The 27,574-nt window shown below is 34.2% G+C and overlaps 1 protein-coding gene across 1 annotated transcript; it reads right to left on the bottom strand.

Annotated features, from left to right (window-relative positions):
• Positions 1-306: 306 nt before the first annotated feature.
• On the bottom strand, positions 307-27,527 carry LOC129414498 (rasGAP-activating-like protein 1). Its single transcript, XM_055168560.2, has 21 exons — positions 27,032-27,527; positions 26,844-26,900; positions 26,023-26,136; positions 23,911-23,972; positions 22,048-22,177; positions 20,436-20,517; positions 19,704-19,844; positions 18,917-19,008; positions 18,517-18,634; positions 14,127-14,280; positions 13,542-13,606; positions 13,349-13,461; positions 11,374-11,566; positions 11,155-11,292; positions 8,995-9,139; positions 6,745-6,917; positions 6,335-6,472; positions 5,982-6,117; positions 5,210-5,330; positions 1,610-1,689; positions 307-1,449 (listed from the first exon to the last, which is right to left on the bottom strand). Exons 1-21 carry the CDS (start codon positions 27,112-27,114, stop codon positions 1,310-1,312), a joined length of 2,475 nt encoding a protein of 824 aa, XP_055024535.2. The 5' UTR covers positions 27,115-27,527; the 3' UTR covers positions 307-1,309.
• Between the last annotated feature and the right edge of the window lie 47 nt (positions 27,528-27,574).

Here is a 27,574-nt window from a genome sequence, read left to right as displayed (position 1 = left end):
TTCATGCAGTGTAAGGGGACATGGAGCAAAAATTAGCACATGAAAGTTTCAAGTGAGCACATGAAACTAAACTTTCACATTTTATCAGTCTTGTACTACCGAGCCCCTAAGGTGACATTGGAGTAAAACAAATCTAAAGTTTAGTTTCATGTGCTCACATGAAACTTGCATGTGCTCACTCCAAACCTTCATGTGCAGAAATTTTTTTTAAAGTTTAGTTTCGCATGATTTTTTGCTTCATGTCTCCTTAGGGGCTCCGTATTTCCCTGAATTGTGTGTTAAAAAGAAAGTGGTGAGATTTTCAGGTTTGTGTAAATTGTTTTACAGTTTTAATAGGCACAGCAGATCAACGTCTCTCTCTCTTCCCAAACAGAATCAACAAAAGGCACAGGACTGCAAATGTTTTAAATGATATCAGTTGGCAAAAAAGTTCAAAATGAATCCGCTTCACTGTTTTGTACACACATGCTCGCACAACCTCAAAACACCATTTGGCACATTGCAAAGCCTTCATTTAGGTTATTCCACAGACTAAAATCCATCTAATTTATAAAGAAAAACATCTAAACATGCCATGGACATGAAAAATATCAGATACATCATCATACTGCATGTTAAGAGATGAAGCATTGCTCCCAATCTTTTACACATTTGAACCTGAATACGTTATGTGCACAGGAGAATCTACAATAAATTTAAAGCAATTCATAACATTTAAAATAATATAAATGCTGATATTATTAGACGATATACAAATCATTTTAGTGCAAATATAAAAATATTACAATTACAGTATCAGTCAAGTTCAGGAACACTGCAGATTTGGTCAAAAACTACTTCACAGACTGTATGGAAGAAACCATGGATCCAGATAACAACACAAAAATAAATTGTAGTGTGTAGTGTAGTGGGCACAATGTTACACACTGTTGTTGTCAATTACTCCTCTGCATGTCTTCCTGTGTGTTTTTAAAAACAGGGTCACGCCATTTAGCAAAATGCCATGCAGACCGCAAGATAAACACAGATAGGGCTGGTTTAAAAGCTACACTAGGGCATCTGCTTAAAAAGTACAGAATAAAAACACGTACAAATCCATAAAAATAATTACTTTAAAAACATATAAAGAAATGTATCATTAAAAGACGTCTGGATTGCATACGTTTCATTTGACAGTTGTGTGTGTGTGTGTGTGTGTATGTATGTGTGTGTGTGTTAGATGTTAGAAGTCCTGTACAGTAATAATCATCTGTGTGTGTTGAAGGACAGTGAAGGTGAGTCGTGGTCTTCACAGGGTTTCTGTCGTTCTTTAAGAGCTCATTATAAGTGAACTGTTCTCATCTGTTTCTCGACTCTTGAAGGATGAATGTACCTGTTCTAAATCCAAAACAACATCCAACAAACGAGAGACGACGACTCGTGCACGCTCACAACGGCCCTGAGTAGACACTAACATAAACACACACATACAGAGATTCTGATAAAAGCAGACATTTATATTTATTATCATTTTCATCTTTATCATTTGACAATTATGGATTAACCATAACCTTTGCATGATTAAGCTGTACTATACACCATAGTAAACGAGAAAAAACTAATATCTGACCTGATGACAGGTCGCTGGTCTTCACAGGAGTCACTTCCTGTTCTGCTGTTTCCACTTCCTGTGTGTCCAGGTATTTCTTCCTGTGTCACAAACATCCACAGCGGTTATATCACAATACACACGATAAACGATGGCAGCTTTTCACTATAGTAATTTACCATGGTAAGTATAGTTTTTCTGCCAAAATACCGTAGGTCAAGATCATACCAATTTACATCAAACAGAATAAATAACAAGTTACTGTAAATTTTTGTTTATAAAAGTGACAGCTTATAGCAAGTTGCAACAGCTTTTTATTATTTAGCGTAACTTGTAAATCTTGTAATGTTTATTGATTTCATCCGATGTTGATTTAAAACATCCCACCACCCTCAATTCTGAGATGGTGATATGTTATACATATATAGCGGTATGTATATTTATACATATACATATATGAAGAGTTTCGTTGCAAAACGAGATAAATCAATGTTTTAACATTTTTGTCAAAACATGTTTATTATTTTGTTTTATGGTGCTACTTAGCTGTATTTTTAAGTTATGAAGCTTTAAATCAAAACAAACCAACTGCAGTTGAATTGATATTAATTTGAATGCACAACCAAAAAACGAGATTTCTGAACAATTAAAAAAAACGGATTTATCTCATTTTGCAACGAAACTCTTCATATATATATATATATATATATATATATATAATGACCCTGGACCACAAAACCAGTCATAATGGAAAATTAACATGTATACAGTACATCTGAAAGCTGTGGTTTGTTAGGATCGGATCATATTTGGGCCGAGATACAACTACCTTGAAAATCTGGAATCTGAGGGTGCAAAAAAAATCTAAATATTGAGAAGATTGCCTTTAAAGTTGTCCAACTGAAGACATATTACTAATGATAAATATATATTTGTTATATATTTACAGTAGGAAGTTTACAAAATATTTTCATGGAACAAAATATTTTTACTGAACTCTAGCCCCACCATTGAGGAGTTATCTCATCAATTAAGAGAAAATATGTGCATAAAAACGTGTTACTGATTAATGTTTATGTTTATTTGTAATATCGCAATTATCCAATTCATAAAAAAACTGAAGCAAAAAACGTATTTACTAATTTTAAACTCATTAAGAATGCATGTTTTTACAATCGTTCTGAATCTGATCTCTAACAAATTCCTTAACAGCTTTTGCAAAAATATATATAAAAAAAACATATATATAACATATATATGAAGAGTTTCGTTGCAAAACGAGATAAATTCATTTTTTTAACATTTTTGTCAAAACATGTTTATTATTACGTTATCATGTTATTATTTTGTTTTATGGTGCTACTTAGCTGTATTTTTTAAGTTATGAAGGTTTAAACAAAACAAACCAACTGCAGTTGCATTGAAATTAATTGGAATGAACAACCAAAAAACAAGATTTCTGAACAATTAAAAAAACGGTGGTTATCTCGTTTTGCAACGAAACTCTTCATATATATATATATATATATATATATATATATATATATATATATATATATATATATATATATATATACATACATACATACATACATACATACATACATACATACATACATACATACATACATACATACATACATACATACATACATACATGCATACATGCATGCATGCATGCATGCATGCATGCATACATACATACATATATATATATATATATATTAGGGCTGTCAAAATTAACGCGTTAATAACGCGTTAACGCAAATTCATTTTAACGCCACTAATTTTATTAACGGAGATTAACGCAACGCGCAATTTCTGTTTGACCCTTGGTCCAGCCCATAGTTGAATGAACAGAGACGCAGACAAATGTGACTCTCTCTAAATGAGTAAAAGGTTTTCATAGAAATAAGAACATTAAGCAAATCGTCTACCAAATCCAATGCTCTAAATGCTCGTTGGACATCTGATATGATCTTTATTTATACGTCTGAGAGGTGTAACCTTTACCGTCCTCCTAATGCTTAATCTAATACAAAAATGCGTCTCAATTCATTTTGGTTTCGCTTTTATGCATGATTTAGAAAATAGACTGCAGGACTTGCTTGATGTTAAAAGAGTCATTAAGAGAGATAAAGTTCGGTACCTGATTAATGTTAAAGAGTTATTAAGAGCGACAAGACTCAAAAGTGATCCCCTCACGCTGACTGACTGATATCTGAAGCGCGTGCACACAGACGCGCGAGTGCGCGACCCGGATATATAGACATCTACACAAAATTACAGTTTTACAAATATCTGTTTTGATAAGAATTCACGCAGGTAGGCTCTATAATCTGTTATGTTTTAAGTAAATGTTTGGTTAACTGTTGGGTAAAACTATCTGATGTGTAACATTATATTAGATCACTTAGATTTTAAGCAGTCTGTCACAATGTCAATCAAACAAAAGGAAAAAAGTTGAACATACATTGATGATGTTTTTGCTTTGTGTGTGCTAAATCTATTAGTTTTACCAGTGATTTTAAGGTATTGATGTGGTAATATAATGTATGGATGTGGAAATGTTTGTGGTAATTTGACTCTTTCAACTTCAAACACGTGTAGTTCTGTCATATTTTGTTATATTTCAACAAATCATGCATTTTTCTATGTTTTAATAGAGAATGTCAAAATATGAACAACTTTTTTTTAAATTTGCTAATTCCGACTCAACTTGCCAGCACAGGTCACAAATGATGCAGCAGCAAACAAAAATGGAGAAAGAAAAATCTTCTGAAAGGAAAATTCATATACAAAACAATGGCTGGTGAATCTGTTAAAATGTAAACAGGCTGTTGTTAACATACATTTCCATAAAGCATCTATATATGTATATATGATTAGAATATTAAAAACCTGAAAAGTGTTAAATAAGGGTAAATTTAGAATGGATAAAAATGTGCGATTAATTTGCGATTAATCGCAGTTAACTCATGAAATCATGCGATTAATCTAGATTAATTGTTTTAATCTATTGACAGCCCTAATATATATATATATATATATATATATATATATATATATATATATATATATATATATATATATATATATATATATATACACACATATATATATATACATATATACATATTAAATATATTAAAAGAAAAATACAAATTTTTAAGAGTTTATAAGCAGATAAAAAATATATAACGTTTTTTTTCCTGGTTTTGTTTGTTTATTGTTTGTTTGAAAGCAGATGGTCTGTCCATTTGATATATTTGTATGTTTATATATTTTAAAAGAACATTTTCCTGGAAGGCATTTTGTGAAACTTCTGTGAAAATCAACTTTCCAAAAAAAAGAAAAAAAAAGGCTGGTGGAAATTAGCTTATATCCTATACATAAAAATTTACACTTTTGACCCATACAACTATAATGTATTGTTGGCTGTTGCTACAAATATACCTGTGCTATTTATGACTGGTTTTGTGGTCCAGGTTCATATATGTTAATTCTTTTTTAATAAGAAGATATAAATGTATAATGTTAAAGGAAGCAGGTATTATCAAGTCTTCTTTCAGTACAACAGCGACACCTGCTGGAGGTTTAGGATTATTTACACACACACACCTGAGTTTGTCTCTTCCCTGCAGAAGCTCTTTATAAATCATCTGTATTTCAGCATCAGGATCTAATGGATCACTCCAGTCAGCCAGAGTCACAGCAGAGTGAGTCCGACTACAGCCAGCAACTAAAACAAACACACAGAAACACTGATATAACCGATGCACTGATTATCATGAACATAAAGATCATGGGCGTCTGGTGACTGCTCTTCCGAGGGGCGCAAATTCAAACTATGTGTTCGGAGTGTCATGTGTGTTGCTCATGTTTTCAAAATATGTGTTTGTTGCGTCATGTTCACCATGTGCATCACGTGTTTTGTCATAATAAGTGCCTGCTGCACACACGTCAAAACCGTTTATGATAAAAGAGATGCTCACGTTCACAAAATACACGCAAGACACTCCCTTAACAGTAAACTCTGATTACACATGACATTATGCGAGTATCTGGCAAATGCGAGCGTCTCTTTTATCATAAACCCTTTAGACGCATCTGCAGCAAGCACTTATTTTAACAAGACACGTGATGCACATATGATAACTCTAGAACACATATTTTGAAATTACGAACCACACACATGACGGGCTACATAAATGTTGTGACGAACTTCACATCGAGCACTACTCACTTTGTAAGTAGCTTTAGCTAAAAAAATCTGCTAAATGTTAATGTTTAAGATTTTACAAAATATAATGATTATCATATTAATGCACAAATCAAATGACATAGTACCTTAATGAATACAGTGGTTTTACTATAGTACTAATTCACACACCTGTGCGGTCTGGCTGTAAGCAGCAGGTCCATTTGTTACCGCGGTAAGCTCCAGGGTGAAATGATGGCAGCATGTTCTCATTATAAATACTGACCTTCCTGATCGCTGACAGCCAATGATTGAGATCATTTACATTCTGAAACACACACGCGTGCGCACACACACACACACACACACACACACACACACACCAGCTGTAATAGTGTGCAATTTAAACACATCAGTAAAAAAATTTACATAGCTTACTGTATATTGTGAGTGTTTTTTCTGTCTGTCTTCTACAGTTGCATCCCAGACAAACAATTCTTACTAATTTGTGTGTGTGTGTGTTTCTGTTTGTGTGTGTTTTGCACCTTGCACTGCAGGTATGTTGTTTGTAATTGTCCTTCTGTATCTTGTGTGATGACTTGCATGACGTTTTGAAGCTGAAAGGCGTTTTCATCCACCCGCTCGATAGCACACACACGCTGGACAGGAATAGAGGAGCGCACCTGTAACACACACACACACACACACACACACACACACACACAATACAACTGTAAAAATATACCAGTGAAATAGAAAACTCAGTGAGATTTATTATTTTATTTATCAGAAATTGATTGGATAATGAAAAGTGTGGACAGGTGGTTAGGAGGAGGAGCTTGATGACATCATGTATTACAGCATGAACAGTCTTGCGTGTGTGTGTGTGTGTGTGTGTGTGTGTGTGTGTGTGTGTGTGTGTGTGTGTGTGTGTGTGTGTGTGTGTGTGTCAGACCTGCCAGTCAGGGCTCTTGGCGTATGACAGCGACTCTGAGCTCAGCCAGAAGTAGCGTTTCTTGAAAGTCAAGCGTTGGATGAGCTGTGGTCCTTTTGCTGTGTGTTTCTGTAGGAATCCTTCCTTTACTATGACTGAAGGTAAGAACACAGCTCGCTGAGGAACCTCACACACTGAGGAGAAACACACAGAAACAATGAAAAACTGCCTGTCTGTGTTTGACAATGAATTGTTATGCGGTTGCTGAAGTGTTCTGAATGGTTGTTAATGTGTTTGTTGAAATCACCTGAAATAGGCTAAAAAATAATAATAGTGGTGCTTGACGTAACACCAGTAAAAAGAAACGATATGATTTCGGGATATGGTGAAGTTTTACATCCAATGTCCTGTACAGGTATTGATTCATATGAATTTAACAGAGCGGCTTGCGAAATTTGGAGGTGAGATGCAGTACTTCAGTACAAACAGCAGGTGGCGCACTCGCCTGTATTCAGATAACAGTGTTTCACATTCACTCCACATGCAACACATCTACAAATTACTAGTAAGTTGAGTAACAGTACCTTAAAGGGATTGTTTACCCAAAAATGAAAATTCTGTCAAAATTTACCCTCAAGTTGCACAAAGGAAGATATTTGTAAAACAGGAGCACTATTGACTTCCATAGTAGGAAAAACAAATACTAGGGAAGCCAATGGTGCTCATAAACAAGCAAAAATGGGGTAAGCAAAAAATCTTGAACATTTTTCTTAAACCCTAAATTCAAGAAAAAATCAAGAAAATTTGCTTACCCCATTGGCAGATTTTTTTGCTTGTTTTATGCCAAAATCACTTAAATTTGATATTTTTGGTCAATATTTAAGTCATTTTGCTCATCAAGAAAAAGCATCTTAATTTAAGAATTTTTAGATATTTTTACTGAAAACAAGACAAAAATACTAAGATTTTTTTTCTTGAAAATCATTTTTTGCAGTGTATATGTGCACACTGGAAAAAATTACTTTCTAACTTATTTTTACTGAAAACAAGACAAAAATACTATCTAAAATTTTTTAAATTAAGATGTATTTTCTTAATGAGCAAAATGACCAAGAAAATAAGTCTAGTTGTTAGACAAAAAATATAAACTTTCAGTAAATTAGTGCTTGAAATAAGTAAAAAATCTGCCAATGGAATACGACAAAAAATTCTTTAATTTTTCATAAACACTTAATTCAAGATTTTTTTCTTATTCCATTGGCAGATTTTTTTTTTTGCTTGTTTTAAGGACTAATTCGCTTAAATTTCATATTTTTTGTCTAAAAACTACTAAAAACTATAGACTTATTTTCTTGAGTCATTTTGCTCATACAGACTACCGGCACATCCGGGAACTTGACTGTAAATTTCGTCACCGCCCCTTTTTGGGGGACAATAAACTAGACCTTCCATTGACTTCCATTCAAAATAGCGGAACAAAGCAACATTTTTACGCAGCCGGCAGGCGTAAATAACTTATGAAATCACTCAGATTAAACATGTCGAGTATTTATCTGTCCACCCTGCCTGCCATAGAGCGCGAAAGATACATTAACATATTTAATTTGGTCAATATAAAAACATGTCCCTTTCGTTCTCCCAGCGTCAAATTTGTGTAACGCTATGATTGCTGGAATATCACTAAATATAAAGACATAAGATATAAATACGAAGTAACTTTCAAATACAAAGTAAAATCATTCACTGGCTTTCCTGTTGACTCGATGAGGTACAATGTAAATGTCCAGGTAAGACACCTCTGGCCAATAGGGAGCGTTATTACACAAATTTGATGCTGGGAGAATGAAAGAGACATGTTTTTATATTGACCAAATTAAATGTGTTAATGTATCTTTCGCGCTCTATGGCAGGCAGTGTGGACAGATAATTACTCAACATGTTTAATCTGAGTGATTTCTTACGTTATTTACGCCTGTCAGCTGTGTACGAGCGTTGCTTTGTTCCGCTATTTTGAATGGAAGTCAATGTCAGGTCTAGTCTGTTTTCCCCCAAAAGTAGGCGTGAACCTGTTCAGAGTCATTATAGGACGTTGCGCCGGTTGTGCGTATCAAGAAAAAGCATCTTAATTTAAGAATTTTTGGATATTTTTACTGAAAACAAGACAAAAATGCTAAGTGAGAATAATTTTTTTATGTACGACAACAGACACAGTCTCTCTCAGTCTCTCTCGTCAGGTTAGTAAGTTGATCGGTGTCTTCAGTATTAACTCACCGCTGTTGTGATCGATGTCTATCAGCTTGTCAAGGAAATCTTTAACAGAGACCACACTGCACAGAATGATGGAGTGAAGAGGAGTCATCCACTGCTCCTTACCATGACCCAACTGTAGACCTAAATTACCCACACTCTGAAGAGCCTGAGAGAGAGAGAGAGAGAGAGAGAGAGAGAGAGAGAGAGAGAGAGAGAGAGAGAGAGAGAGAGAGAGAGAGAGAGAGAGAGATTTATGATAAAATTGTCATTTTGGGGTGAACTAACTCTGTGGTTCTCAAACTGGGGGCTGGGGCCGCGAGATGGTGCCGGGGGGGCCCAGTTTTATGACATTTTATAAAATACATTAATTTATCATGAATTTTGTGTAATTAAACCTAAAAAATAAGGCTACTAACCAACAGCACTACTTTGTATAATTTAATATGTTTTGTTTAATTAAAATAATACGTTTTAGAGCACATTTGTCATAAATTTTCTTTGGGGGGCCGCGAAGGAATGTACGTACACAAGGGGGGCCGCACACTAAAAAAGTTTGAGAACCACTGAACTAATCCTTAAACTGTGTGTGTTAAGATATTTCACCTGCAGATGGCGATAGTGTGTGACACACAAGGCAGGTGAAGAACAGGTAAAGTTTATAATGAAAGAATATAAAGGTAAACTGTAAATATTCAACTGTTTCTGCTTGATTTTTTAAAAAAACATTTTTTACCTTTTTTGAATGGTTTTCTATGGGCTCTTTATCTACCCTGAACGCTTTGCTTTTTGGCTGCCCCCTTTGCCATGTGTTTTTAAAGAAACGTTTTGAGCGGAAAAGCGCCCGACTTCATTCACATTCTTCCATTGTCCAATCAAATGAGAGGAGAGGCGGACGTTCTGTTGTGGTGACAGAAGTTTACTGTTGTTTGGAATAACCGGAGACTACACTCGCTCCTTGTCTCCTGCATGTTTGTACACCTCTCTCCCTCGAACAAGGGCTGCGCAAGTGCCGTCTTTTTAAAGTTTCTGCTATTATGCCAGAGAGCTCATGTTTCAATATTTGATTGACAGGACAGCTGCATCGGTGATTGCCTAGCAATATAAAAGCCTTGCTGCACTGCCTTTTATAAGTGACCCCCCAAAAAAACGCAGTGCCTTCCATGTACAGGCGTTTAAAACACGTTTGTTGTGATCGTCACCTAAATCTGGAATTTAACTCTTTCCCTGCCATTAAAGAGTAATCTCGTCAATTAAGAGAAACATTTGCATGAAAAAAACATGTCCCTGATGAGTTTTTATGTTAATCTATAACCGCAATTATCCACTTGATGGCGCTCTTACCCAATTTATAAAAAAGTGAAGCAAAAAAATGATGTACTCATTTTAAACTCTGTGTATGTTATGATAATCGTTCTGAATCTGATCTCTAACCAAATTCCTTCACAAAAATGCAATAATTTTAACTTTTTGCTAAAGAAATTTTATTTTTTAAGAAAAATACCCAGATTTAAGAGTTTATAAACAGAGAAAAAAATAAAGATAGGATGAAACATTTTTTTCCCCTGTTTTTGTTTATTGTTTGTTTGAAAGCAGATGGTCTGTTCTTTCATTTGATATATTTGTATATTTATTTTTTTAGAAGAAAATATTCCTTGAGGGCATTTTGTGACTTTTGTAAAAATCACAAAAATGCTGGCGGGCAACTTTTCAAAAAAAGGCTGGCGAGGAATGAGTTAAAGATCTGTTCAGTCTTACATACATAACACAGTGCTGCCTCACAATTATTCGCGACTAATCGTTTGCAGAATAAAAGTTTTTATGTACATAATGTATGTGGGTGTACTGTGTATAATAATTATGTATAAATACACATAATTTATATTATAAATAAATATTTATTATATATTTTGTCTTCTTAAAAGTATACATGTATGTGTGTGTATTTATATATACATAATTATTATACACATTATCAAACATATACACATATATTATGTAAACAAAAACTTTTATTCTGCAAACGATTCGTCGCAACCAATCGTGAGGCAGCACTAACAAAGTTACAGTACTTTTGGAATGTCTCTTATCCAATCAGATTTAAGGATCACAAGCAACTATATATGTGGTTTTGAAACAATGTAGCACTTTGTATGTGTTTCCATTTGTGTGTGTGTGTTAAACCTTGGCGAGCAGTAAGAGAGTTCTGCTGGTGCGCGTGTCAGCGTGACAATCTCTCAGCTGGAAGAGTTTTGGCGTCAGGATCGCAGGAGCAAACAGACGTAAGAAGAAAAACCCACTGATGGCCAAATACTTCACATCCTGCAGAGAGAGACGAGTGACGTGACATCATCCAGATAGACATCAACATGAGATCGGACTTACAGTATGAGGAGACTTTACCTCATTCCCTGCTCCTGGAAACTGCTCCTCTACTCGTTTATGAAGCTGTTTGAACACGACTCTCATCACAGGAGGACACTGAGAAACAGAACTGACGATGGCTTCCATGATGCTGGTCAGATACGTCTGCAAGAGACCCACGCTGCTCTCCCGGATCTCGGCTTCAGATAATGAACCTTTGAATGATATACGTCTTGAGAGATGGAGAGAGAGAGAGAGAGAGAGAGGGAGAGAGAGGGAGATGAAGTACACACCTTAGGTAAAGTTTACTGGTTAAAAAGCCGGTAGGAATATTGGCATAGTGACAATTGACAACAGTGTTGGGGAAAGTTACTTTTAAAAGTAATGCATTACAATATTAAGTTACTCCCCAAAAAAGTTACTTAGTTACTTTACATGGAAAGTACACTGGAAAAAACTATTTTCAAAAAAACATTTTCTTAGTATTTTTGTCTTGTTTTCAATAAAAATATCTAAAAATTATTAAATTAAGACGTTTTTTCTTGAAGAGCAAAACGACAAAATAAAATAAATCTAGTTTTTAGACCAAAAACATCAAATTTAATGATTAAATTCAAGAAAAATTCAACAAAAATTTGCTTACCCCATTGGCACATATCTTTGCCTGTTTTATGCCAAAATCACTTAAATATGATATTTTTGTTCTAAAAACTAGATTTATTTTCTTGGGTCGTTTTGCTCATCAAGAAAAAGCATGTTCATTTAAGAATCCTCCAGACACTCCTACTAAAAACAATACAAAAATATTAAGATTTCTTTTCTCGAAAACCATTTTTTGCAGTGCAACTTGCATTTACTTTTTTGAAAAAAGTAACTCAAATATTAATGTGTACATTTACACTGCAAAAAATGATTTTCAAGAAAAATAAAAAAAATCTTAAATGCTTTTTTTAAGATGAGCAAAACGACCCAAGAAAATAAGTCTAGTTTTCAGACCAAAAATGTCAAATTAAAGTGATTTTGTGCATAAACAAGAAAAAAAATCTGCCAATGGGGTAAGCAAATTTTTCTTGAATTTAGTGTTTAAGTAAATTGTTCAAGATTTTTTTGGTTACCCCATTGGCAATTTTTTTTGCTTGTTTTATGCACAAAATCGCTTAAATTTGTTTTTTTTTCTTCCAAAACCAGACCTACATTCCTGGGTCGTTCCGCTCATCAAGAAAAAGCATCTTAATTTAAGAATTTCTAGATATTTCTACCGAAAACAAGACAAAGATACTAAGAATTTTTTTTCTTGAAAATAATTTTTTGCAGTGTAAAAAGTAATGCAATAGTTTAATTGTTACTTCAGAAAAGTAATATTATTACGTAATGCATGTTACTCACGGCAAAAAATTATCTTCAAGAAAAAACATTTCTTGGTATTTTTGTCTTGTTTTCAGTAAAAAAATATCTAAAAATTCTTAAAAGTAAGATGCTTTTTCTTGATGAGCAAAACGACCCAAGAAAATAAGTCTAGTTTTTAAACCTTTTGTGCATAAAACAAGCAAATAAAATCTGCCAATGGGGTTTTGCTCATCAAGAAAAAGAATCTTAATTTAAGAATTTTTTGATATTTTTACTGAAAACAAGACAAAAATACTAAAAAATGTTTTTCTTGAAAATCATTTTTTGCAGTGCTTGTAATGCAATACCCCCAACACTGTTCATCAGGGCATTTACTTTATCATTACTACATGAAATTCACTTGCACACTGAGAAGGTCCTCATCATAAGATGCTCCGTGACATTTTACAGGTGGAGAATATATGCTATACATAGATCTAAATGAAAAGTGCTATTTATACAAAGTTCAGAAAGTTCTCTTCGGTTGCCTGGCAACAACTTTCTCTCTCTCTCTCTCTCTCTCTCTCTCTCTTTCTCTCTCTCTCCCCCATGTTTTCCAGATACTCTGTGATACTCTGTTACCCTCCAGTAAACAGCAGATTTATGTGTGTGTGTTGCTTGTACACACCTGGAGCGGTTGAGGTCTATCTTACATGGATCAAGCTCTATGTATTTCTTCTCCTCAAAGATTCGATTGATGATGGGCTTCAGAACCTCATGGAGGTACAGCATCCCTACAGCCTGACACACATAAACATACAAACCTCATACTACATCCTACACAGATATACAATCACACAATAATAATATTTCACACACACCTTCATAAACTGCTCCATGGCTTTAGACGCCAGTGAGTTTGACCGAAACAATGTGTTTGGATCTGCTGTTGGGAACATACAAGAAGACATGTGTTTGTGAACAATGATCTACTACACAACACACGGGCATTGTTAAGTGGCTTCAGCAATGTTCTGTGTGATTGTTTTAGTGTACTACACACATCAGTACACCTGTTGTATCATCTGCCAGGTGAAAACTGAGATGACTTTCATGATACATTATACACATGATCAGACTCAACACTTGTTTCTAGTTTCAATCTTCGTTCATTCGCCGGCAGACACGCCCATCTTATGATCATCCGTTTTCTACTGCTTCCTGTGGAGTTGCTATGGAAACTTGTGCACTTTGTTTATCAAAACCCAAGCTGAGGATAAAAAATCCCACGCATGCTCGCACGATCGTGACAGAGAGCAAAACAACATTAATGAGACAGAGAAGTTCAGAGAAATGACTTCACAGCGTGAGGAAATGTGTTAATATAACTGGACTGAAATTATAATCACCCACACACACAACATCCACTGCTGGAGAAACACACACACAAACACACACACACGTACTGGTGTTGTGGACTTCTCTGCTGTTGAGGTAATCCAGAAATGGCACGACCAGACCTTGGCCGAGGTAGATCTTCACCAGAGTCATAGCGATGTCCTGACGACTCTCTACTGTTGTCACCTCTTCAAGCAAAGTGAGAGGTGTGGGATCATCAACCTGATAACAGGATTGGGTAAAAGATTCGGCTCTCTTATTTCATATTTTAGGATTCGGCTCCCTTATCTCATATTTTAGGATCGACTGTCTTATTTTATATTTTAGGATCAGGCTCTCTTATCTCATATTATGGGATTCTCATATTTTAGGATTTGACTCTCTTATCTCATATTTTAGGATGAGACTCCCTTATCTCATATTTTAAGATCTGGTTCTCTTATCTCATATTTTAGGATTAGACTCTATTATCTCATATTTTAGGATGAGACTCCCTTATCTCATATTTTAAGATCTGGTTCTCTTATCTCATATTTTAGGATTTGACTCTCTTATCTCATATTTTAGGATGAGACTCCCTTATCTCATATTTTAAGATCTGGTTCTCTTATCTCATATTTTAGGATTAGACTCTATTATCTCATATTTTATGATGAGACTCCCTTATCTCATATTTTAAGATCTGGTTCTCTTATCTCATATTTTAGGATTAGACTCTATTATCTCATATTTTAGGATGAGACTCCCTTATCTCATATTTTAAGATCTGGTTCTCTTATCTCATATTTTAGGATTAGACTCTATTATCTCATATTTTAGGATTTGACTCTCTTATCTCATATTTTAGGATGATACTCCCTTATCTCATATTTTAAGATCTGGTTCTCTTATCTCATATTTTAGGATTAGACTCTATTATCTCATATTTTAGGATTTGACTCTCTTATCTCATATTTTAGGATGAGACTCCCTTATCTCATATTTTAAGATCTGGTTCTCTTATATCATATTTTAGGATTATACTCTATTATCTCATATTTTAGGATGAGACTCCCTTATCTCATATTTTAAGATCTGGTTCCTTATCTCATATTTTAGGATTAGACTCTATTATCTCATATTTTAGAATTCGTCTCCCTTGTCTCATATTTTAGGATTCGGCTCTCTTATCTCATATTGTAGGATTAGACTCTATTATCTCATATTTTAGGATGAGACTCCCTTATCTCATATTTTAAGATCTGGTTCTCTTATCTCATATTTTAGGATTTGACTCTCTTATCTCATATTTTAGGATGAGACTCCCTTATCTCATATTTTAAGATCTGGTTCTCTTATCTCATATTTTAGGATTAGACTCTCTTATCTAGTATTTTAGAATTCGTCTCCCTTGTCTCATATTTTAGGATTCGGCTCTCTTATCTCATATTTTAGGATTAGACTCTATTATCTCATATTTTAGGATGAGACTCCCTTATCTCATATTTTAAGATCTGGTTCTCTTATCTCATATTTTAGGATTTGACTCTCTTATCTCATATTTTAGGATGAGACTCCCTTATCTCATATTTTAAGATCTGGTTCTCTTATCTCATATTTTAGGATTTGACTCTCTTATCTCATATTTTAGGATGAGACTCCCTTATCTCATATTTTAAGATCTGGTTCTCTTATCTCATATTTTAGGATTAGACTCTCTTATCTAGTATTTTAGAATTCGTCTCCCTTGTCTCATATTTTAGGATTCGGCTCTCTTATCTCATATTTTAGGATGAGACTCCCTTATTTCATATTTTAAGATCTGGTTCTCTTTTCTCATATTTTAGGATCAGACTCTCTTATCTCATATTTTTAGCCTGGGTTTCCCCATGCTGCCTTGCACGCAAATTTATTCACGCTGCAAGTCTAGCGTGGAAACCATGGACCAATTTTTTCCCTGAAATCAGTGCTTTAAGTGGGCCGGAACGCGCCGGTACTCAATACCGCCACTTCTAAATTTAGCTCTTGAGCGTACCACCACCTCTCCCTGTGGTACGTGGTTTTAGCGTACCGGAATGCTCATTTGCACATCTGTTTAAATCAGAGGTTTTAATCCTTTGGCTGCGCTGCCGCTTTTCAGAGCGCTCCTCACAATGTACACTTCCTAATTCGTCTCACGGAGAGCAGAGACTACATTACGCATACACCCTTGAGTTTACAAGTTAAAAGCGCATGCGTCGCCTTTGCTGTCAGTCAGCATCAACGTGGTCTGGAGAGGTGTGTGTTTGTGTGTGAAACGCGCAACCATAGCTATTTGGTTAAAATGAAAATACAATGAACACTTAATATGACGAAGACCATTAAACAGAGATAAGACAGCCGAATCATAAAATATGAGATAGGGAGCCAAATATTAGATAAGAAAGCCAAATCCTAAAATATGAGAATCCTAAAATATGAGATAAGAGAACCGAATCCTAAAATATGAGATAAGAGAGCCTGATCCAAAATTATGAGATCCTAAAATATGAGATAAGAGAACCGAATCCTAAAATATGAGATAAGAGAGCCTGATCCAAAATTATGAGATCCTAAAAGAGAGCTGAAACCTCAAATATGAAATAGGGAGCAAAATCCTAAAAATCCTAAAATATTAGATAAGAGATCCAAATCCTAAAGTATGAGATAAGAAAGGCAAATCCTAAAATATGAGAATCCTAAAATATGAGATAAGAGAGCCAAATCCTAAAGTATGAGATAAGAAAGGCTAATCCTAAAATATGAGAATCCTAAAATATGAGATAAGAGAGCCGAATCCTCAAATATGAGAAAAGAGCCGAATCCTCAAAAATGATATAGGGAGCAAAATCTTAAAAATCCTGAAATATGAGATAAGAGATCACATCCTAAAATATGACAATCCTAAAATATGAGATAAGAGAGCCAACTCCTAAAATATGAGATAAGAGAGCTGAATACTCAAATATGAAATAGGGAGCAAAATCCTTAAATATGACAATCCTAAAGTATGAGATAAGAAAGGCAAATCCTAAAATATGAGAATCCTAAAATATGAGATAAGAGATCCAAATCCTAAAATATGACAATCCTAAAGTATGAGATAAGAAGGGCAAATCCTAAAATATGAGAATCCTAAAATATGAGATAAGAGATCAAATCCTAAAATATGACAATCCTAAAGTATGAGATAAGAAAGGCAAATCCTAAAATATGAGAATCCTAAAATATGAGATAAGAGATCAAAATCCCAAAATATGAGAATCCTAAAGTATGAGATAAGAAAGGCAAATCCTAAAATATGAGATAAGAGATCCAAATCCTAAAATATGAGAATCCTAAAGTATGACATAAGAAAGGCAAATCCTAAAATATGAGAATCCTAAAATATGAGATAAGAGATCCAAATCTTAAAATATGAGAATCCTAAAGTATGAGATAAGAAAGGCAAATCCTAAAATATGAGAATCCTAAAATATGAGATAAGAGATCCAAATCCTAAAATATGAGAATCCTAAAGTATGAGATAAGAAAGGCAAATCCTAAAGTTTGAGATAAGAGATCCAAATCCTAAAATATGAGAATCCTAAAGTATGAGATAAGAAGGGCAAATCCTAAAATATGAGAATCCTAAAATATGAGATAAGAGATCCAAATCCTAAAATATGAGAATCCTAAAGTATGAGATAAGAAAGGCAAATCCTAAAATATGAGAATCCTAAAGTATGAGATTAGAAAGGCAAATCCTAAAATTTGAGATAAGAGATCCAAATCCTAAAATATGAGAATCCTAAAGTATGAGATAAGAAGGGCAAATCCTAAAATATGAGAATCCTAAAATATGAGATAAGAGATCCAAATCCTAAAATATGAGAATCCTAAAGTATGAGATAAGAAAGGCAAATCCTAAAATATGAGAATCCTAAAGTATGAGATAAGAAAGGCAAATGCTAAAATTTGAGATAAGAGATCCAAATCCTAAAATATGATATAAGAGAGACAAATCCTAAAATATGAGAATCTTATAATATGAGATAAGAAAGGCAAATCCTAAAATATAAGAATCCTAAAATATAAGATAAGAGAGCCTGATCTTAAAATATGAGATGAGAGTTTGATCCTAAAATATGAGATAAGAGAGCCGAATCCTAAAATATGATATAAGAGAGACAAATCCTAAAATATAAGAATCCTAATGTATGAGATAAGAGAGTCTGATCCTAAAATATGGGGTAAGAGACGAATCATTATTTTAAGATCTGCCTCTTTTATTAAACATTTTAAGATTTGCCTCTCATAAAAAATACGATAGATTATATAAGGAAAATACACATTTCTATAAAATAAATATTAAACATCACTATAATTCAGTGTTTCTAAAAGTATGTTGTGTGTGTAAGGACCTAAACTAGGATGTTTCTTATAGCTCACAGCAGGTGTATGTGTTTTTGTGTGATGTACCTCAGCTGGAGAAATGACAGCTTCAACTAGCAGATCCATCAGAGGCTGATAATACACAGAGGGAAGAATTCTGTCCTCCACCAAACGCACCTTCAAACGTAAGGCACCCAGTTTCCCTCTGATAGACAGACAGACAGTGTAGGTGAAAGTGTGCTTACACCAGACTGTGTCTCATTCACAGATAAACTCTAGGAGACAGTATAGTAACTTTTAAATAATTTATTCAAACCACAAGCCCAGAGGAATAATTTGATGTCTGGCTTGATGTCATATTCATTACATAAAAAACCTTTTGCAGGCTTAAATCAATTAAGATCACACTACAGCATATCAAAACATGACACTATCACCAGATTGTGACCGTATGCACATAAAGATCAGCTCAGACACACAAATTTACCCAGCGTCGTCCTCTTTGTTCCTCAGTGGTTGTAGACGAAACCAACCCTGCAGTACTGGAGTTCTGTACATACATGACAGAGGGATTTCCACCTACACAAACATTCAGTATTACAGTTAAACCACACCAGTAATATATTTGACATTAACACTGATATGTGTGTGTAATTACAGCATAACATTACAGCTTCAATGTGCACAGTTAAACTCTTCTTCTCTATCGAGTCATTATTCAGGTGAAACACAATGAGGTCAATATGTAAAATGAGTCTCATGTTTCTGTGGGTGTTCATAAAGCGAGCTGTATTACATTACTGTACATTGCTCTTGATTGGTTCTCTACAGTGTAATGTTGTTCATGTATTTCAGAGACAGCAGAGCATCAACACTAACAGCAAGAGAAACGCATCTGTCAAACGCTCTCCACCAGCCAGAATATCCTTCAATACAAGCTTTGACGTCACAGCAAACATGGTTTTGTTAGAGAAATGATGGCTTCTGAAAATAACTACAGTTCATTACCGCACAATGTGATTTACGAAAAGATAAAGAATAGATGAATCTGAATGAAATTGGCGGATAGGGTTTATTTGTGAGCTCCCAATCTAGGAAACATTTTTGGTTATCACACTAGATAGGAAACATAATGCGTCGACAGTATTTCATTTAGTATTCGTTTCAGGTATGGAGTAAATACTGTATGATGTGTTGAGGTGACATTGATATTTTACTCATAAAGAGACATCATGTGAATTATTTAAACAAAAACACTGATGGGCGTGTTCCACCTTCCCCAGAAAGTCGTTCTTGCCCACCATATCCCAGTCCCAAACCTCTACTATGATGTTTCCATCAGCATCATCTTCACCTTCATTCAAACATAACTCCAGACATTCATCCCAGTGAGGGAAACGAGTTTTCTTGATTATCTGATATAAATGCACATCATTTAAAGCAGATACACAATTAATTATTATTCAGTGGATGTTTTAGATCATTATAGAAGTAATTGTCAATTTTAAAGTAAAACATTTTAATCACATTAACATGACAACAACTAAGTTTACACTGTAAAAAAAAAAAATCAGTAGAAATTGCAGATGGGTTGCCGGTAACCGTAGATTTAAATTGATGTTATTTACTGTCTTTGTCTTTACAGAGTAAAACTAAAAAAACAGCATCAAGCAAAACATTCTGGAAAACAAAATCTGAAGCAAAAATCAGAAAAAGTTTGATGATGATTTCTGATTCCCAGAATGCTTTGCATGAGGCTGTTATTGTATAGTTTTATTCTGTAAAGATAAAGACTTGTTAATATTTAATATTTATTTAACTTTGAACAAACTCTTACCAGTAAATAACATACATTTAAATCTACTGTAAATTACTGGCAACCCAGCTGCAATAACATTGTAATTTCTACTGATTTTTTTTACAGTGTAGTTTCTAAACATCTTTTTAAAATCACTGAATTTATTTCAAATGAACAATGATCACTAAATGAAGACGCGTGATCTTACCGATGTCTCAACGCTGAGATTGTTGTAGATTATTCTTGTAAATGGATCAGATGTACCAGTAATATCACGTGGTGCCAAATCTCTGTAATGAATTAAAATACAGTTTTAACATTTCATTGGTTGTGTGACTTATCACATTTCATCACAGGTGTCTGTAATATAATCATAATAATTACAGATATGATGAAACCACCTATACGTTCTTTCACATTATGTCTAACGTCATACCGCACACACACACATTAAATCTAATATCTCAAACAATGACTCCTACACAGCAAAAATTATTTTCAAGAAAAAAAATTCTTAGTATTTTTGTATTCTTGTTTTCAGTAAAAATATCTAAAAATTCGTAAATGAAGATGCTTTTTCTTGATGCGCAAAACGACCCAAGAAAATAAGTCTAGTTTTTTGACCAAAAATATATAATTTAAGTGATTTTGTGCATAAAACAAGCAAAAAAAAATCTGTCAATGGGGCACGCAAAAAAATCTTGAACATTTTTCTTAAACACTAAAGTCAAGAAAAATTCAAGAAAAAATTGCTTACCCCATTGGCAGATTCCTTCTGCTTGTTTTATGCACAAAATCATTTCAATTTAAACTTATTTTCTTGGGTCGTTTTGCTGATCCAGAAAAAGCATCTTAATTTAAGAATTTTTAGATATTTTTTACTGAAAACAAGACAAAAATACTAAGATTTTTTTTCTTGAAAATCTTTTTTTTACAACTTCTCAGATGTTTGTCCTGAGATCTCACATTTTTAACTTTCTGATGAGATGACATCAGTGTCTCTAACTTTACTCAGAATATGACAAAATTCAAATATGATGATCTTAAAAATTTCTTATCAGATTCTCTTAAAGGGACAGTTCACCTAAAAAATAAAATTCTGTCATTCATTTACCCTCATGTTATTACAAACCTCTTTATTTTATATATAAGCAATATTTGTAACCAAACTGTTTTAAGCACCATTGACTTCCATAGTATTTTTATTTCCTATTATGGAAGTCAATGGTGCTTCTGTTTCCTGCTTGATTACAAATATGTTCCATTGTATTTAGCAAAACATAAAAATGTATATAAGTTTTTGACGGCCTGAGGGTGAGTGGGTGGTGACAGTATTTTCATTTTTGGGTGAACTATCCCTATAAGACCAAATAATATAGAGCTATGCAATTCACCAGTTGCGGCCGGTGACTTCTTTTTTCAAGGGCGCTCGATGCAAAGTTTGTCATGTGTTCCTTTGTTCAAAATATGTGTTCTGCGGGTCGAGAGATCCTATGTGCATCACATGTCTTGTCAAAATAAGTGCTTGCTGCAGACGCGTCTAAAGGGTTTATGAAAATAGAGACGTTCACGTTTGCCAGATACTCGCATAATCTTATGCGTAATCAGAGTTTACTGTTAAGGGAGTGTCTTGCGTGTATTTTGTAAACGTGAGCGTCTCTCAGATCATGAACGGTTTTGACGCGTGTGCAGCGGGCACTTATTTTGACATAACACGTGATGCACATGGTTCACATGACGCAAAAAACACATATTTTGAAAACTCAAGCAACACACGTGACACTCTGAACACTTATTTTGGGTGAAAAGAGGTTTCTTACCGGGCCTCAATGACGTGACAGTTCAGAAAGGTTTTGTGAACATCTCTGTGGAGCTCCAGAGCCAAATGAAGCTCTCCCTGAATCTCCTCATCTGGATCGACACGAGTCAGATTCAACCAGTTATCTAAACCTAAGGATTAAAAACATGCACATATGTGACCTTGCCTGACGTGAAAACTCAGCTAAAATCATCCTACATAATGTAAAGAACATTCTGTGAAAACATAATTTTGATATCTTTAGTCTTTAATTGACTGAGTAAGGTCATGTCAAAGATTGATTGATCAGTCTAATCAAACTTTGATGCTCCTGATCTCAGAAATTAATTTTGAGACTAGCCTGGGTCACATATCAGGTTTTAGTTCTTTGTTTTTTATCCAGACCACACTATATAGTCATGAACAGTGCTTGCAGTGTACACTATCATAAACTTACGCAATCTTTGAAGCATACTATTAAACATGAAGTTTAGTGATGTCACATGACATTTGTGCAATGCACTAGTGTTTTTCATGTAGCAAACTGTTTAAATCACGTGAATTATATTGACTTGCGTTTACAGTTGCAATAAATCAGAAGACTAAGGGTTGTATGGACCCAAACTCTTCCCATGATCTTGTGGGTGAGTCAGTCGTGACAGGCTGCAGTGATTCATGTTGGCTAGATGTGAAACCCTCCACAGTCATTTAAACTGCACATCATGTTTTTCCCATAAGAACTAATAATCAGCTGAGCAGTGTACCAGCAATTTGATTAAAGAAGAGTATTAAATCTATAAGTAATGTGTTATTGTTTAACATACTGTAGATCGTTCTTTACATAGCTTTGTTTCTGATTTATATAAAGAAACCACCATCCTCTTAAAAAAATATTTTCAAGAAAAAATGTTCTTAGTATTTTTGTCTTCAAAACTGACTCTTTCAGTAAAAATATCTAAAAATTCTTAAATTAAGATGCTTTTTCTTAAAAGCAAAACGACAAAGAAAATACGTTTTTAGACCCAAAAATATCAAATTTAAGTGATTTTGTGCATAAAACAAGCAAAAAATCTGCCAATGGGGTAAGCAAATTTTTCTTGAATTTTTCTTGAATTTATTCTTTAACAAAAATGTTCAGGATTTTTTGCTTACCCCATTGGCAGAGTTTGTTGCTTGCTTTATGCACAAAATCACTTAAATGTGATATTGTTGGTCTATATTTTTACGGAAAACAAGAAAATCTAATATGTATATATACATATTAGATTTATATATATATATATATATATATATATATATATATAATATATATATATATAAAATCTAATTAATGGACCAGTACATATATTATGAAGCAGTACTTATATCAAATTAAGACTGGGTTTATATACTTCGTACATTACAAAAAAAACAATAATTATTGGTAAAGCATTTTATATTACTAAATAGATTTTAATGTGGAAACTTTCATTTTAATCAAGTTTTAATTTGTAATATTATATTTTTAATGCATCTTGTTGTGTGCCTAATTTTATTTTCCAAAAAAACATTTAAAATTAAAAAATTATTTTGAGGACTCCTGTTTATACTACCAGGGACTCCAAAGGGCCCTGGACCCCCTGTTGAAGACCCATGCACTTAACAACAATAACCTGAAACGATAAATAGTCTGTTGCATGATGCTAAAAAGTTGTCAAGCATACAGGTCAACATAAAAAACAAATTAAGAACCTAAACAGATTTATATCTCATATAACCGTAAAGGTCAACTGGAGTCATGTGATCAGTCATAGAGAGTCACAGATCATAGAGAGTCAGACCTTTCTCAACATTTATCATGAAACAACATCTAACTTTAGCATGAGAAACAACAGCAGATGCTTACCTTTAGGTTGAGCAGTGATCATTTCTTTATTAAGAGAGATTTTCCCGATCACATCATCATGACTGTCATGTTGAAAAGAAAAACATTACGTCTATCTTTAGATATTATAAGTCAAGGAGAAACACTACAGCTTGTATTAATGCAGTGGCGGCTGGTGACTGCTCATCCGAGGGGCGCTAATTCAAAATAAGTGTTCGGAATGTCATGTGTGTTGCTTGCATTTTCAAAATATGTGTTTGTTGCATCATGTGAACCATGTACATCACTTTTTTTTAAAATAAGTGCCAGCTGCACACACGTCAAAACTGTTTATGATAAAAGAGACGCTAATGTTCACAAAATACACGCAAGACACTCCCTTAACAGCAAACTCTAATTACGCATGAGATTATGCGAGTATCTGGCATATGTGAGCGTTTCTTTTAACATAAACCCTCAGACGCATCTGCAGCAGGCACCTACCTCGACAAGACACGTGATGCACATACACGCACTCGATGTGCAGAACACATATTTTGAAATAAGGAACAACACACGACGCGCTACGTACATGTTGTGACGAACTTCGCATCAAGCACCCACGAAAAAAGAAGTCACCGGCCACCACTGTATTAATGTATGTTTAAACAGCAGGGGAGACAAAACACCATGACTAATTTAATAAAGAATAAACTGTATTTAACTCTTTCCCCGCCATTGACAAGTTATCTCGTCAATTAAGAGAAAACATTTGCATTAAAAAACGTGTTCAGGATGAAGTTTTATGTTAATCTGTAATACTGTGATTATCCACTAGTGCACTTACCCAATTTATAAAAAACTGAAGCAAAAAAATATTTACTAATTTTAAACTCTGTGTACACTGAAAAAAAAAAACTCTGGTTGCACATGACTGAATTAAGTTTTCTTGAAATTATTTTTCTTAAAAAATTGTATCTACGTAATTTAATTATGTACACCAGTTCAACATGATTAAATCAAGTTTTCTTAAAATGAAATTAATTTTAATTAATGTTAATTTCATAAAAAAACTAATTTAATTATGTGGAACCGATTACAGAAGTTTTTTTTTCAGTGTATGTTTTGATACTCGTTCTGAATCTGATCTATAAAAACTTTATTTCAGAAAAATGCTATTATTTCAGCTTTTTTCTAAAATATTTTTATTCTTTAAGAAAAATACCCATATTTAAAAAATATAGATAAGATGAAAGTTTTTTTCCGTTGTGTTTGTTTGTTTGAAAGCAGAGGGTTTGTTCTTTCATTTGATATATTTGTATGTCTAGATATTTTTAGAAGATTTTCCTAGAAAATCTACCGACGTGACATTTTGTGAAACTTTTGTGAAAATCACAAAAACCGCTGGTGGGCAACTTTTCAAAAAGTGGCCGGCGGGGAATGAGTTAAGTATTTACTATAAGATGGACAAATATACTCTTAAAAAAATAAAGGTGCCTCATGATGCCATAGAAGAACTTTACTGTCTAAATAGTTGTTTAAAGCATCTTATACATCTGAAGTACCTTTTTGTTTTTATAAAAGGTTCTTTAGATTATAAATGTATAAAAGAAATGGTTCTTCCAAGAACCAAAAAGGTTCTTCTAAGGCATCATTGTGATCTTTACTGTAATGCAGAACTGTAAATGTAAGTTAATTTAAGATGTAGTGACACCATCATCTGTGTACTCATGTGAATGTGTGTTTACATCAGAGTTGATCTCCTTACATTAGTGAGTGTTTAGATTTCACTGCGAAGAGAAATACCCAGCAGCATACCGTACCGCCTGCTGTCAGCTGTTGGTTTACTCATCTAATCTCACACATTCAACAATTTACACTCTTCCTTCTGTAAGAACTCATTATTAACTCGTGTTTCATAAGCACTGACAAATCTCTCATCCACCCACCACCATATCACTTAAAGCTTGTATGGTTTTTCTCGAGTGGATCAAAACCGCTCTTTTGCATATCATGACTGTCAAGTTCAGATGTAATTTTGCTTTGTTTAAACTGAATGGTTTATCAGCTTGAGAATATAATGACAAAATGAGGTCAAAGAATCAGACCCATGCTGACCCTAACATTGAACCACACTCTCATCACGCTTGTTACCCAATGGTGTCTTCATCCATCACATAGAAGGTGAGCGAGTGGAAGCCGGTCGGCAGATGAAGGGAGTATTCCTCCCCCCAGAACGGATTCAGGTTCTTCCAGATGGTCGCTGTTCTAGATGGAGTACAGTAGAGAAGGTTTAGTTGGCAGGTATTTGCATTAGCACGTCAGCGTTTCTGAAATTACCCGGGTACAGAAACAATTTAAATGTCTATAAGTGACGATGACAGAAAACAATCAATAGGGTCACCCAATTTCTCAAAAGGAAGGCTCGATCATTTCCATTTCAAAAGACACAAAGCTTTTTAAATATGCACCACACCAGGTGTGCTGTATCAAATACAGCATCTGAAAGAAGAACACACACATGTTCCTAATAGACACACAAATCATTTGTTGAGGGAGTGGGGGATAGTTGGTCTCCATGGTAACGGACTGATGCTGTAACTGGTTGATGCTTGATCCGCTGTGGTACACAAGACGTGTGTATGTGTGTCATACAAAACGTTTTTTAAAGAGAAACATTATTATTACCAGTTACACATTAATACCAATAAATTACATTAATTCACCATTTACACACATGCTCACTTTTTCGAGCTATATACACATAGGGTACCATTTACTTTCATTAGCTATATATATTAATTATAAAGACTACCAACTAAACCAAAGCAGAATCTACCTGAATCTTATATAAAACATTTTTATAATAATAACAAACAATTACAATTTTATACTAACATTCATTCAAATCATTTGCGCATTTACTGTTTTTATTAGTGAAGAAAAGCTCACTCAGGTAAGAATGAAAGCCTCACCTGGCCACGACTTCATTGTCAACTTTAATGATGCAGTATGGATCACTGCTTCCAGACCTGAGGTAAAAACAATAACAACATGCTCGTGTCCTAATTATAACTCGGTTTAACTTAATATTTGATATTTCTGTGTAAAATATCGCTTTAACGAAGCCATTTAAAGAAAGTGAATTGAAGCTTCATCTTACACATCTTTAGCGGGCAGATTTCTTCCCTCGACGATGCGGATGTACAGCGAACTGTTTTTAGCCATGATCGATGATCGATACATCCACGCGTCATTGCATTGATGAGGAAGATCGCGACGAGTTTCTTATATAGATGCTCCTGTTGCGCGCTGCGCGTGCGAGTGTGAGATCTTTACGGCAGTTACAGATCACTGAGCTGACCAGTGAAAGACTGCACTGTAGGTTTCAACCTCACACAACCTTTATAAAACCTCAGGAGCGGACCTGTGGTAAATGTACTGTCAAAACTCTTTAGATAGAAATGTGAAATGATAACGACGTTTCCAAAATAAAAACTAATTACAATAAAATCCTACTATCCACTGCAAAATAAACTGAATGATGTTCAAGTGATGCTGTCAGATCCACACTCTCGCTTTATTTGTCCAAGTCCACGCAGGAATTCACGCGTTTATCTATTTGACTGATCCAATGCCCATGCCAGTGTATCCACTTCAGCAGTTACGCGTCTATGACACCACCAGCAGCCTGTGTGTTTCATCA

This window comes from Misgurnus anguillicaudatus, chromosome 5 (genome assembly GCF_027580225.2).
Source record: "Misgurnus anguillicaudatus chromosome 5, ASM2758022v2, whole genome shotgun sequence".
NCBI lineage: Eukaryota > Metazoa > Chordata > Actinopteri > Cypriniformes > Cobitidae > Misgurnus > Misgurnus anguillicaudatus.
Note: the sequence above shows the minus strand (reverse complement) of the source record. Positions and strands in the feature narration are given on the sequence as shown.